At 37.3% G+C, this 14,762-nt stretch overlaps 1 protein-coding gene across 1 annotated transcript in view; it reads right to left on the bottom strand.

Moving 5' to 3' along the window:
• The window catches only part of GUCA1C (guanylate cyclase activator 1C), a 31,537-nt gene that overhangs the window by 3,612 nt on the left and 13,163 nt on the right, over window positions 1-14,762 (bottom strand). The window contains exons 2-3 of the mRNA XM_045540336.1: window positions 8,227-8,376; window positions 3,461-3,612 (exon numbers count right to left, since the gene is read on the bottom strand). Of these exons, the coding sequence (XP_045396292.1) occupies window positions 3,461-3,612; window positions 8,227-8,376 (302 nt within the window). The remainder of the gene's footprint in view (window positions 1-3,460; window positions 3,613-8,226; window positions 8,377-14,762) is intronic.

The raw sequence follows: 14,762 nt of genomic DNA, 5'->3' as shown, positions 1-14,762 counted from the left end.
CATATGCATATATAGTTTAACTTCCAAAATATTCTAGACATCTTTCTTCCTACAGATTGAATTGCATGTTGTGCTTGTTTCTTCATCATTCTTTATTTTTCTTATGACATCTTCTTCTTACACGCTTACTCATTTCATACTTATTTATACGGCACAGAGGATATCAAAGCACAAAAAACAGAAATAGTTCTTGCCTTCATGGAGCTTATAGCTCTTCATCTCTTCATAATTCTGTCATTACTCCTATACTTCTCTTTTGCTTAAACTTCTAACTTTGACTTGCTAACTATCATGAGGATTATGTACAGAATACGTTGTTGTGTATTTTTCTATCACAACAGATGTGATGCTGGTTGTTTATTTTGCAAACAATTTACAATCAAATTGGGATTTTCATATATGTTCCTAACGTTTTTTTAGTTGTATCTTTGTGTGCTGTGATCAGCTTTATCTTTGATTTCAATATTCATCAGAGTATCAGATACCAATAATGTGCTTGATTCTTATTTTGAGAGATCAAAAATATATACGCTGGCATATGGTCAATAGAATTCCAGTATATTTAATTGAACATCACTAAGTCTACCAACACTGATGTTTTGTTAACAATGATAATAATTAAAAACTCATATTTGAGGTATACATATTTAGGCTTGTACAAATGTGAATGGATATTTTCCTATGTGGTGCCAACTCCCCCGTTATGTATGAATGAAGCACTTTACATTATTATCCTCTGTCAAGCACTTGCCAAATCCTTTTGCACTTCTGCAAATATCAACCCATTATGCCTTCATTATTTTCTCTTCCTTGTCTTCTGTTGCATTGGGCTTTCTCTGTCCAATAATACATAATTTTAGCATCTTTTTCTTGATACATGAGTGACCCAGCTGCCTCTTGATGACATTATATGTAATAGCCTCCAATAATTTCCACATAAAAACAAATTCTATCAGTTTTAGCTCTTTAAACGCATTTGCTAAGAAACAGTGGTTTGGTCTACAGCCATATCACCCTGAACATGCCTGATCTCATCTGATCTCAGAAGCTAAGCAGGTTCAGGCCTGGTTAGCATGTGGATGGGAGAAATGGCGGTTCATTGTTATTCCAAAGTGTGTGTTTGTGTGTTTATTTTTCCTACTTAAAATACAAGTTTTTATCAGAGTAAATGATTAGTGTGGTTAGTTCTATAAACTATTTTAGAAACCATAATGTACCCCCTCTTTTCTGTTGTTGACACATTCTTCCAGGTCAAAGATCCCATTTCTCTAACTTCAGGTAACCTCAGCTATTGCCTGAGCACAACTTCTCTCCTCTGAATTCACATCTTTTTTTCAACCCAGGCCTTTCCATTTGTAGACCCCTTCAAATCTCTTTCCCCATTTCATTGATTCCTTATACTTTTTCCTTGTGATATCTCCTTAAATAGTAAACAAAAAGTCCTGCATCATTTCTGTGTTTTCTGGAACATATTATCTGTGTCCTCAAATTAATAGAAACTCTGTTGTTTCCTAAAGATACCCAAATCCTCAGACCTCTTTAGGGGAAATCACTTTCCCATTCCCCGACTCTTAGCACTAGAAGCATTGTCCATCGATATTGTCAAACATTCTTGACTGCCCTTTTGAAATTCACTGTATAGACTAAGTCTTAAACCTTCCTGATGTCCCATCTACTTCCAAAATATTGTTCTTTTACATCGATGTTTTTTCTGCCCTGGGATGAAATAGTTTATTCTCTCTACTTCAATCCCTGCCATCCTGCAGCACCTCTAAGATTAAAAATAAAAATGAAAATGAACAAAACCTATAGCATTCTCCTGTTTGACGACCACTGTTTTCAGCTGCATATTCCAAATGAGGCCTTCACTGGCCTTAACAAACCCTCTGCTCTTCATTTCTCTGGTCCTTTTCTAGCTTCACTTGGCCTCCTTGTCTGCTCTGGGTAGTCTGACTGTTTCTCGCAAGCTTTCACATGAACTGGCTTATTTTATTTTACTCTTTGGTCTCTGTATGCTGGTAAGTGAGCACACCGACTTGAGATTCAGGAGAGGCAGATCTAGGCCTAGTCCTTACCCACAGAGGAAGATTGATGCGGTTGCTATATCTCCAAATTGTTTTCCTGAGAAGTATACTCTTGCCCAGTTGTTTGGCTCCCTCACAAGGGTGGCTGCATTTGAACTTCCTCTCAGCCTCCTCACCATCCCATCCTTCCGCGCTGAGCTGCCACATTTGCCCAGTACCAAGTGCCACACTCAGCGTGGGAACATGGGTCTCTACTGCCCTCTCGTGTCCACTGGAAGAAGTGACGCATGGCGGGCAGGTTGAGTCAGTAGGAGTTAACTGTGGATTGAATTCAACCATGACTGGAATCCCAGTGCCTTTTATCCATTCTTTTTTAACCTCTTAGTAATATCTTATATTTTTCATAATGCCAAATTTTCTGTTTTTCAAGGACCATTCCTAGATATTCTGCATCAATCTCCTGTCAATATGCTCACTTACAATTTTGCTGAGATCAAAGCCATTTGGTATAAGCACTCACTTCTCTTGGAATGTCTGTGTCTTCTCTCTTCACTCCTGTCTCTGAAAAAGAAATGCACCCCCTCTGGGTTAAAGAGAAACCCAGATTTCAGGGCAGAAGGAGCAGATGGAGAAATGAGAGAAAGGGTAGAAATGTAGAAAAGGTAGAAAAAGCAGAAATGGAGGCAAGTATGGACATTCTCCAGAAATGTGTACTCAAGGGAAGGAAAAAGTCCGACAGTAGGAGAAGTCAGCATAATTGAGGGAAGCTTTTCTACAGTAGGGAAAACTTGAGTTTATTTACAAGTTGATGGAAAAAGTCCAGTCGAGAGGAAATGATTAATAAAGCACGACCCAGAGCAAACAGCAGAAGGTTCCGCATCCCATATTCTCCCAATTTCTCTCTGTCTCTCCCTTTACTCTTTATATATTCCAATGTGTCACGCCCCACACACTGGATATAAATACGGTCAATAAACATTTACTCAGTTGAATGTACAGACTAGAGAACACTGGATTGTCAAATTATGAAACCCAAGTCACAAGTAGGGTTCTCTAGCTAGGTTTCTGCTTTTGCCTAAATGACATCTCCGCCCCCCACCGTCTCCCGTTTGTAAGAAAGTGAGGCCGGGCGCGGTGGCTCACGCCTGTAATCCTAGCTCTGGGAGGCCGAGGCGGGTGGATCGCTCGAGGTCAGGAGTTCGAGACCAGCCTGAGCAAGAGTGAGACCCCGTCTCTACTAAAAATAGAAAGAAATTATCTGGCCAACTAAAAATATATATATACAAAAAAATTAGCCGGGCATGGTGGCTCATGCCTGTAGTCCCAGCTACTCGGGAGGCTGAGGCAGTAGGATCGCTTAAGCCCAGGAGTCTGAGGTTGCTGTGAGCTAGGTTGATGCCACGGCACTCACTCTAGCCCGGGCAACAAAGTGACACTCTGTCTCAAAAAAAAAAAAAAAAAAAAAAAAGAAAGTGAGCCAGAGGGGAGGAGCTCCCTTACCATCATTGTTTATGTCAATCTTATGAAACACCAAGTTGGTGAATTCCTCAGGACTCAGAGTTTGCTGGGCACCGAGGGCTTGTACAGCCTGCAAAGAGATGATACATGAGAGAGTTCAATTTTGCTGGAAGCAGATACATTTTGTAGTATTTCTACTCCAATGGGGCAGAATTCGGGGATGTGTTAATGTCAGTTTTTGCTCTCCAACCTGTTCCAGTTGTTGAAAATAAATAAAGAGAAAAGATTTTATGTCACTTCTAGGTAATGAGGCTTGGAAAGTAAATTACATGAATAAAGTCTGAAGTTTGATTTTATACAGCATAAAGGGACCAATTCAATACATTAGGCAACAAAAGGATGCAAAGAGCCTGTTCCAGAAAATATTGTAGTGGTCATGGTCATAAGAGCTCTGGACCCAGAAACAGACATTGTTCTCAGTTTCAGACTGATTCATTTGGTCCATATACATGAACGGAGAAGGATGACTCTATAAGAATCTAAGGCTTCCTCTCTGGCTTCTGGCACTGGCACCGCTGGTTCTTTGTGCTCTTTTGTACAATGAACAACTGGGAAGACAGATATATATGCCTTAGAAGGATGCAGAATTTGTCTCATATTCTGCTAGCACCTTTTCATCATAAAAGTTATCAGAAGACCTGGGGCAAATGACATTTCTAGCTTTCCTAGAGGGAAGATTTAGCCAAACCACTCCCCACAAAGGTGATTAAATGACCCAGATTTGAGATAGAAATTCATAATAAAATGAAAGCAGATTAGTCATCTGGGAATTTGAACATAACTATCTTTTATTGAACATGAAGGGATCCTTAGAAAAATTGCTGGCAACATATTTCAATTAGAGGGCACAAATCTTCAATGTGACTCTCTCGCTTGCTGTTTCGCAAGCATCACTAACCTTGAATCCAGGATTAATCATAATAAACGCTGGTAAAGCCTTCGCCTTAGCAAGCGCAGTTAAATATAGGACAATGCGTGGAGTAACCGTTACATACATGCAACGTCACATTAGAGGGAAATTTTCAGGGCTTCTCAGTGTTTGGGCAGAGGCTCCAAAAGCCTAGACAATTGGCCTGGTATCCAGTATCCCCACGTTCTGAAGTGACACAAGACCACATATACAAATCATAGTAAAAACTTGTGAAATCTTGATTTGTTCCTCACCCATCTTCAGGTAATGTGAGACTGAAATACTGATTGGAAGGTGGGGGAGGCCTGAGGAGAGAACCATCAGCTTGCTCTGTTATCCTTCTTTTTCTTGTAGGACAAGTAGGGTGGGGGTATGGGCAAGAAGGCATGTTTAGGGCTTTTTTTTCCCCTTCTTTTTTTTTCTCATTTAGCACATCCACTCCTTCTCCCCATTTTGCTCATCACCGTGTCTGAGTACTGTCTGCATGGGAGCAGGAGCAGGTGGAGAGAGAGGGGCAGAGAGCTCTTGGTTGGCAGGTTCTGTCATGTTAGCTAGTCTCAGTGCTCTCCGGACTGGCAGGCGTTCACAGTCCACTCTTGCTCTGAAAGCCCCTCCTCTCCATCACTGAGACTTTCCCTCTTCTGTAATTCCCTAGACATGAATCATGCATCTTGATTCCAGCTGGTCCCTTTCTAGGTCAGAGTTTCTCAACATCTACACACTAGACATTTTTGGACTTTCCTGTTCACGGCTGTTCTGTGCATCACTGGATGCTTAGCAGCCTCCCTAGTCTCTAACCAATAGATGGCAACAGCACCCCAACCCCCCTCGTCCACACCCCAATTAACCAAAATGTCTCCAGACATTGCTAAATGTCCCCTGAATGGGGATTCTCCTGGTTGGGAACCACTGCTCTCAGTCTTCCTCCAGCTTTTCTTCTCCTGAGTTTCCCTTGCCCCTCAGATCTTGCTAAGACAAGATCTAAGACAACTCTATGCCAGCTTTCTTTCACAGTGGTCCACACCCGATTCATGGAAAACACCCCAGCATCCTTTGTCCCAGCAAATTCTAGGACTGCAGATACTTCATCAACTGCACCTTTGAGGCCGTGTCTGCTGCTTTAGACGTCTCGCTGTGACTCAAACACGCAAACAGTGTGTTCCCCAAACTGACGTGCACCTCCACTGACTTCAGGGATCCCACCCAAGAAATTCTCCTAAAAAGCCTTCTCAAAAGTCATTCTCTTGATTATTTTATGTCCTCAAAGTGAGATGAAGATGTAACTATCTCCTTTGTAAATTCTCTCTATACTCTAGTATATTTTCTTCCCTGGGCTGAATTCCATTTTAACATTCTCATTGTATGTAGAGAGCACTTAGATTATACATATGTATTATTCTTTACCTCGATGGCTTTTTTTTACTTGCCATTGTATAGAAAGTATATTCATAGGCCACTAATTTTTTAATAAGTACATATTCCACTGTCTTAATTTATTTAAGCATTTTCCTCTTTTAGTTTTTTTTTTATTTTTACTATCTTAAGAGTTTTTTTGGGGGGGCAAGGACAATATATGTAACCTAAACTTTTGTATGCCCCATAATATGCTGAAATTAAAAAAAGAGTTTTTGTGATGTAAATCCTAGAACTTTTACCTTTAATGATTGTTTTGTCTGACCCAAAATAAGTAATGCTGACTTTACAGCGAAGATCAACTTTTAGCCTCTTGCTGCAGATTACCACATTTCCGGGAATGCTATATCCACTTATACTCTCTCCACAGTACATAAGGGTGCCCTTCTTATCATGCTCTTGCCAGAATTAGCTGTTACTGGTTTTAGTACTTATTAATCTAAAGTCAACTTGTATCCAATTATTATATTAATTTCTGCTCTTTGCTTTTATTATTTCAGTTTCCCTATGTTATTTTTGTTCCCTTTCTAAACACATTAAGGAAAAGCTCCATTCACTATTTAATATTTCTTTTTCTTGACTCACTAACTGAAGTTGTGCTTTGTTTTTTTTTTTTTGTTTGTTTGTTTGTTTTCTTTTTTTGAGACACAGTCTTGCTCTGTCTCCCTGGCTAGAGTGCAGTGGCATCATCATAGCTCACTGCAACCTCAAACTCCTGGGCTCAAGTGATCCTCCTGCCTCAGCCTCCTGAGTAGCTGGGACTACAGGCATGCACCACCATGCCCAGCTTATTTTTCTGTTTTTTGTAGAAATGGGGTCTTGCTCTTGCTCAGGCTGGTCTTGAACTCCTGACCTCAAGCTGTCCTCCTGCCTTGGCCTCCCAAAGCGCTAAGATTACAGGCTTGAGCCACAGCACCCAGCCTAAGTTGTACATTTTAACTAATGAAAATCTGTGTACATTTTCCCATAATATTTAAATAAAATTACTTTTATCCTTTTGTTATTTCTAACTCTCTTGAGAATCTGATGACTTGCCCCTTCACCCAAAAAAATGCATAACATACAGGCAAAATTTTGCCATCAATTTCAAGGGCTCCAAGGATTCCTGAAGGCCATACATCCATAGATCCAAAGATAGGCACCCCTGCTCTGAGTAATGCTTTGGTGGCATCCCCTAAGATTGTATGCCATATTTACATTTTAATCATTTTTAGAATAAGCTAGGGTATATTTATTTATGAGGATATTTTAAAATTTACATGGGGTTGGGAACTCTCTATAGAATACTTCAGATTTCTAATTTTGTGTTGCAGTATGTAATGTATTTACAGAATTTCTAAGTTTTAATGCTTACAAAGTTCAATTGCAAAGTGCATCTTAGTATATTTTTTTGGTGAATGATCTATGTGAGATTAAAGTGGTAGCAATATTGGTCTTATCATAATTTTGAATTCTTATCATGTTGGTTAACTCTACATTTGCTTATTTAGCTTCACATTTTTATCTGCTTTGTCTATTTGTTGAGATGTTTAATTATAATTGTAGTTCTACCCAATTATTTTTTCTGGCATTTTTGCTAATATTTCTACTATGTATTTTGTTTGTAACTCAGCTCCTTCATCTATGAAAGAAAGAATTTATAACAGATCATTTCCAAAACAGCTGATTCCAATGCTCTTTGATTGTGTTACAAATTCAGTGTGTTGTAGTCATAATGTTAATTATACCTCTCATCTTCATTTAGGTCCAGTGTCCCACTTAGGCATTTTTTATTCTGGAATCCTTTTCATCTCATACCATGATAGTAACTATTCCCTAACTCCATTGGGGGGGGGGTGGTAGCGGGGTTGTTTGTAAAGGCACTCATTGAACTTTAGCGATGGAAAGGATAGGATACCCCTGAACCAACTATTAGAAATACTTTGGTGTAGCTCCCAGAAAGATTAGTCTTTACATACCTTCATCCTTCATTCTTAGTCCAAGTCTCTTGTCATATATATATGTGCATATATATATGTATATGCATATACCATCTCATGTTTTAGCTGCTCCCTGCAAGACTTTCTGCACTGAGGCAGAGAAAAAGATAAATTGTTTTAGAACATCACATTTATTTCATTTTTCATCTCAATGCTCTGCTCAATTTGTGAATGTCTGAGTGGACTGCACCAAGAGAAAAACGTCGACTTTCAGTTGCACATTCAGTAACCAATATGATAAGTGAAACTTACACTGTTTTAGCAATTCAGAACGTACACCCCAAGAATAGCCAACCACATAGAAAGCTATCACCCACTCCATAAGGAGGAAATTAGACTAACCATATAATGGCCTCCAAGGATACTTTACTACTTCACTTACCATGAAGATGTCCAGAAGTTCATTTTTATCAATAGAACCACTTCCATCAGCATCATACAGCTTAAAATACCATTTTAATTTTTGCTGCACTTTTTCTCGCACGATTAGATTTATAGCAGCGATAAACTCAAAAAAGTCAATAAATCCATCCTATGGAAAGCAAGATAGAAAGGAAAATAAATATTAAAGAAGAACAATTGCTTTTTATTTGAGAAGTCATTATTCATGAGCAGGACCTTTAGTACAATTTAATATAATCCATAAGATTTCAGCATAGATCTTTCTCCCAGTGCTTCATTAAAAAAAATACATAGGTAATGTTTATAGAAACAAGTGACTTTAATTTTATAATTAAGTGCTTTTTAAAATAGGCATTATTTTTAGAGCAGTTTTGGGTTCACAGAAAAATTGAAAAATACAGAGATTTCCTGTGTATGCCTTGCCCCCACACATCCATAGCAATGCCCCATTATTGACATCCCCCGCCAGAGTGGTACATTTGTTACAATTTATGAATCTACCTTGATATATCATTGTCACCCAAAGTCCATAGTTTACATCAGTGTTCACTCTTGGTATTGTACCATCTACGGGTTTGGACAATGTACCATGTAGTCACCATTATGGTGCCATACAGAATAGCTTTACTAAAAATCCTTTGTGCTCTGCCTATGCAATTTTCACTAACTCCTGACAAGCACTGATGTTTTTACTTCCTCCATAGTTTTGCCTTTTCCAGAATGACATCTGGCTGGAATCATAGAGTAGGTAGCCTTTTCAGATTGTTTTCTTTCACTTAGTAATATGCATTTAAATTTCTCCTGTGTCCTTTTCATAGCTTGATAGCTAATTTCTTCTCAGAAATGAATAATATTCCATTATCTGGATGTACCTCAGTTTATTTATCCATTCACCTATTGAAGAATATCTTGGTTGCTTCCAGATTTTGGCAATTATGAATAAAGTTGCTATAAACATCCATTTGCAGATTTTTGTGTAAATGTAAGTTCTTAACTCCTTTGGATAAATATCAAGGTATTTTGGATAGAATGGTAAGAGAAACTGCCAAACTGTCTTCCAAAGTGGCTGTACCATTTTGCATTCCCAACAGCAATGAATGAGAGTTCTGTTGTTTCATATCTTCATCAGCATTTGATGTTTTAGTGTTTTGAATTTTGGCCATTCTAATATATGTATAGTGTTAACTCCCCATTTTAATTTGCAATTCCCTGGTGACATATGACGTTTGAATGTCTTTCATACACTTATTTACCATCTATATATCTTCTTTGGTAAGATCTTTGGACTATTTCTTAATCAGGTTGTTTGTTTTCTTATTGTTGAGTTTTAAGAGTTCTTTATATATTTTGGATAACAGTCCTTTATCACCTAAGACTTTTGCAAATCTTTTCTCCCAGTCTGTGGCTTGTATTTTCATTCTCTTGAAAATGTCTTCTACAGGGCAGAAATTTTTATTTTAATGAACTCCAGCTTATTAATTTTTTTCTTTCATAGATCATACCTTTGATGTTATATCTAGAAAGTCATCACCAAACCCAAGGTCATCTAGATTTTCTCCTATGTTATCTTTTAGGAATGTTATAGTTTTGTATTTTATATTTAGGTCTGTGATCCATTTTGAGTTAATTTTTGTGAAGGGTGTAAGGTCTTTGTCCAGATGCATTTTTTTTTGCATGTGGATGTCCAGTTGTTCCAGCACCATTTGTTGAAAAGGCCATCTTTTCTCCATTGTATTGCCTTTGTTTCTTTGTCAAAGATTAGCTGACTAAATTTATGTTTGTCTATTTCTGGGCTCTGTATTCTTTTCTATTTATTTATTTATCTATTCTTTCAGCAATACCACACTGTCTTGATTGCTATAGCTTTATAGTAAGTCTTATAGTAAGGTAGTTTCAGTCCTCCAATTTCTTCTTCAATATTGTATTAGATGTTCTGGGTGTTTTACCTCTCCATATAAACTTCAGAATCAGTTTGTCAATATCTACAAATACTGGGATTTTAATTGGGATTTCATTGAATCTACAGATCAAGTTGGAAAGAACTGACATATTTACAATATCAAGTCTTCCTATACATAAACATCTCTATGTTTATTTAGTTCTTTGGTTTCTTTCATCAGAGTTTTGTAGTTTTCCTTATATAGATCATGTACATATTTTGTTAGACTTACACCTAAAATTTTATTTTGGGAATCTACTGTAAATGGCAATATGTTAAATTCAAATTCAACTTGTTCACTGATGGTATTTAGGAAGGTGATTGATTCTTATATAAAAACTTTGAATACTGCAACCTTTCTATAATCTCTTATTAGTTTCGGGAGGTTTTCGTTTTGTTTTGCTTTTTGTCCATTCTTTTGGATTTTCTATTTAGACAATCATGTTATTTACAAAGTCAGTTTTATTTCCTCCTTCCCAATCAGTATACCTTTTATTTCCTTTTCTTGTCTTATTGCATTAGCTAGCACATTCAACATGATGTTGAAAAGCACTGGTGAGAGGGGATATCCTTACCTTGTTTCTGATCTTAGTGGGAAAGCTTCTAGTTTCTCACCATTAAGTATGATGCTTGATGTTGGGTTTTTGTAGATATTCTTTTTCAAGTTGAAATTAAAGTGCCTTTTTAGGGAAAATGTCTCCTTCTTATGCCAAAGAAATACTCTAACTAAAATGCCATGACAGAAGGCTGAGTCCCTCACCACTGAGCTCCTACAGTGGTTTTCTTCTCCTGAATATCTTTGGATTTTGCCCCCTTCTGAGGGAGAAGACCATGTACCAATTTTAATAGAAGGAAAACATCAAATAGACAAATTGTGTATTCCTTTTTGTAGAAACTATTAATAGTTGATATTTTTAGACTGTTAAATTTCAGTTTAGCATAATTCCTTTAAATGCATGATTTTAAGTATGGATCAAAATTTATGAGGCTCTTTTCTATAAAACATTTTGTCCTATTAGTCAATCTTGGAAAAAATTATTTAAGGATTACAAGTTTAGAAAGTTTCCCCTATCTTGTTTTAAATTAGTAAAACATTTTCAGTTGAAACAGAACCAGTCTGTATCACCCTTAAGAGTCATACACTTCAAACCTTTCACACCCAAATGCTCACCTGCCATAAGAAAGGTGGCCAGCTCTAGGGAGGCATGTGACTCACTCTTTGCTATTTTCCCATGTGAATTCTAATGCTGATGGCAGCATATCCAGCCCAAGAAAACAGGCTGTTGACTGCATTCTCTTTGGAATACTTGTGATGCTGAGGCCTATTTACAAAGCCAAGATGTGACATAAAGTATCTCCCTTTATAAAGAGCTTTAGACTTATCAGTCTATAAAGTGATATGTGTTTCCTTTGAGTCTCAAGCTTTTGTGAAGTTTCACCAAGTCCATAAGAAAAGCAATTGAGAAATCACTACTAGTTCTGGACTGGAAAGCAAGGCTGTCTGGCTGGTTAATGGCTTTTTTTTTAAACAAGTATTTTTTTTAAATAAGATAACAACAATATCTCAGATGTTGGAAGCCAATGTAATAGTCATCAGAGCATTGTCTTCTAAATTTATTACACTCTTTTATTTTCCACACTGTGGATGTTTTACTTTTATAGTCAAAAAATAATAAGAAAACATTTAAAAATTGTTTTACTATGTTTGGTATTAGATTTTTATATTTCACAACTTAGGCATCTTTACTCCATCAATAACTTTAATATTTCTTATAAGAGATAAGACTTCCTACAGATGAAAGTCTTGTTGAATGGGTATTCTAAAGGAAATTTGTTCAAATATACAAAAGCTTTTTTAAGCCTTTCTTCATCTGCCTTTCCTACTACTTGCTATGACTTCACTTTATTAATCCCTAGGACAGCTATGGCTGAGACAAGAGAAATATGTTATTACGGAGTTGAAATTTATTTAAGATGACATCAAGATATGATATCTCCAGATTCAGCGGGGCATGACCATTATTTTTCAGAAACTGGATTGGAGGTGTAGCGGATATAAGCTAGATGGACAGTATCCAGCCAGAGGAACATCTGTTCCCAGGCCTTGCTCTTGGGGCTTTAGGGTTTGGCCAATGAATACAACGGTCCCCTGGGCAGTTATTGTGTGAGTTTACCAAAAGGTCACAGAAGCACCCTCCCTACAGAGCAGGCTTGCTTATTAAGGTGATCCTCCAGAGTTCCCATAAAAACCTTTTATTTGATGATGGTTTGTTTCATTTTACAAGTTCCACCTCAGTGACCACATTTTTCGATGTCATCGGTATGATGAATGGCAACAGGCTAAATTGAGCAATGTTACCTTTAGAACATTTAGTATTTTATTTTTAGGTACAGTGCATGGGTAGTCCTAACACCTTCCAACCTAGGCTCTAAAAGCTCTGGGCAAGCCCTACGAGGAGATGAACATAAATATTTTCACTGTATGGTTTTTACATGGACAACCTGGTTAATCATACCTTTCTACTTAGACAAGAGCAGCCTCTGTCAAAATCTTCTGTATGCAACACATTCGTTTCCTGTTTTCATTTCAGCATGCTGTTATACAGTCAGGCAAGTTAATCTTTACAGTTCACAGGCAACTCTTCTTTCCTATCTTTCTGTTGAGATTTGGTAGAAATTTGCATTGGTGAGATGACTCTGATACCAATGTAATTTAATAGCTTGTGTTAGTGTTGGGGGTTTTTAAGTAGATGCTTATTCTATAAATCAGAAGAAAACAATCAATGATTGTCTTCAATTAATCTATAGATTTCAAAGGCAGGAGAGGAGGATAATTTTCACTGAGAAGGTAAGGAGATGTCCTTGCAAATGTGACAAGGAAGAATGCAATAGAGAATGTCCAGAGGCTTTTCTCTGGGATGGCTCTGTTCTCTAGGGAACACTCTCAAGCTCACGTTTCTATATTGAACCTCAGGAGTCCCACAGCACACAGAACTGCCTGGAGAGGTTTGATTCTTACTGGCCTGAGACCGAGTGGGGTTTATCAACTCCCTGCATAAGAATCATAGGGGGGATAATAAAACATGCTGAGTCCTAGACACTCCCCCCGCAAAACAGCATCACAGCTGTTTGAGATATGGTCTAAAAGTCTGCATTTTAAAATGCTCCTGAGGTGAGTCTATGTATCCTAAGATTTGGGAACCATGGACCGAAGTGGTTTTTCTTATGCATACCTTTCTCTGTAGGCAATTTTCTCATCCCCCCATTTCTCCAAGTGGCTATTGAAATTGTGACTTATTCCAATGTGAATTTATGTAATCTTATTAAAACTAATTAGAAAAATGATTACCCACATGGTTCAGTCTCAGAATGACATATTCATAAGAATAAAGTCCAGCAATCAAAAGTTAATTTCAAAATAATGGACAGTCTTTACTTGCATTTCTGGAACAAGTAAGTGTTGAAAGAAATGTTATGGATTTCTTCACAACACCCCTTCCTCTCTCATCTGTTTTCCACGTATACCCTGCTGCTCAATTTTCAGTAATCTCCATTCCCTAGTCCTTCATTGCTGGCCCTAGCATGAGAACATCTCATTCTTTTACCCCACCAATTTTTATTATAATTCTGCATCACAAGATCCTAAAGAATTAATTTGCCAATGGCAGAATCCTCCTTTGAAGTTGAGGGAGGGGAAGAAATTAAGAGTATGCAAAGCCAGAACCCATTCTAGTGAGCCTCAGGAAAGGAGAGTTTGGGAGCATCAAATAAAGATAATTGTAATCCCAACACTTTTATAGATTTATATATCATGTTCTGGCATGGATTCCAGGGAAGAGTTTAATGGGAGGTCAGGATATGGAAGCATGACGGGTTAACAGGCCCATAAGAGAGTTTGGCTCCTTTAATATATTATGAATCATTTTGTAGATGGGGAGAGGCAAGAGAAAAAAATATATGGACTTCAAATTTAAGTTTTTTTCCTGGTCTCTAAAATGTAAAGAAAATATAAGACCACTTTTAACATCTATAAATTATATAAAGATGGAAAAATATGTCATTAATTTTTCCTTCCTACCATTCAATAGAGAAGACTTTTGAAGTGTAATAAAAAATAAGGAAAACAAGATCCTGTAGTGCTTCTGTCCTACAGAAAGCCCACAGGTGGAACACACAGTCTCCAGGCAATGCTCAGGACCTGCTGTAAATTGCAGTTGTTTTCAGGATCTGATCAATTTGAAGCACAGATAGAAAGTTAAATTATATAGCTTATATGCATATGAAAACAATTATTTATTGCTAAGTATAAGAGCTACCATTATTTTTTTCACAAAAGGAAAAAGCCTATGTTCAAGTGCTATGCTAGTCACTTTCCACGCATTATCTCTAAAACAACCTTGCATGTAGTCTTATTATTCTTATTTTACAGAGGCTAAAACTGACATTCAGAAAGGTTAAATAAACTAATTTAAGTAACAAAATGAGAACGAGAATGAATCCAGGATTTAAACCCAGCCAGCCTTGCTCTAAACTTTATGCCACCCAACATTGCCCTCAGAACTCATTACGATTAAATT

Source organism: Lemur catta, chromosome 1 (genome assembly GCF_020740605.2).
Source record: "Lemur catta isolate mLemCat1 chromosome 1, mLemCat1.pri, whole genome shotgun sequence".
NCBI lineage: Eukaryota > Metazoa > Chordata > Mammalia > Primates > Lemuridae > Lemur > Lemur catta.
Note: the sequence above shows the minus strand (reverse complement) of the source record. Positions and strands in the feature narration are given on the sequence as shown.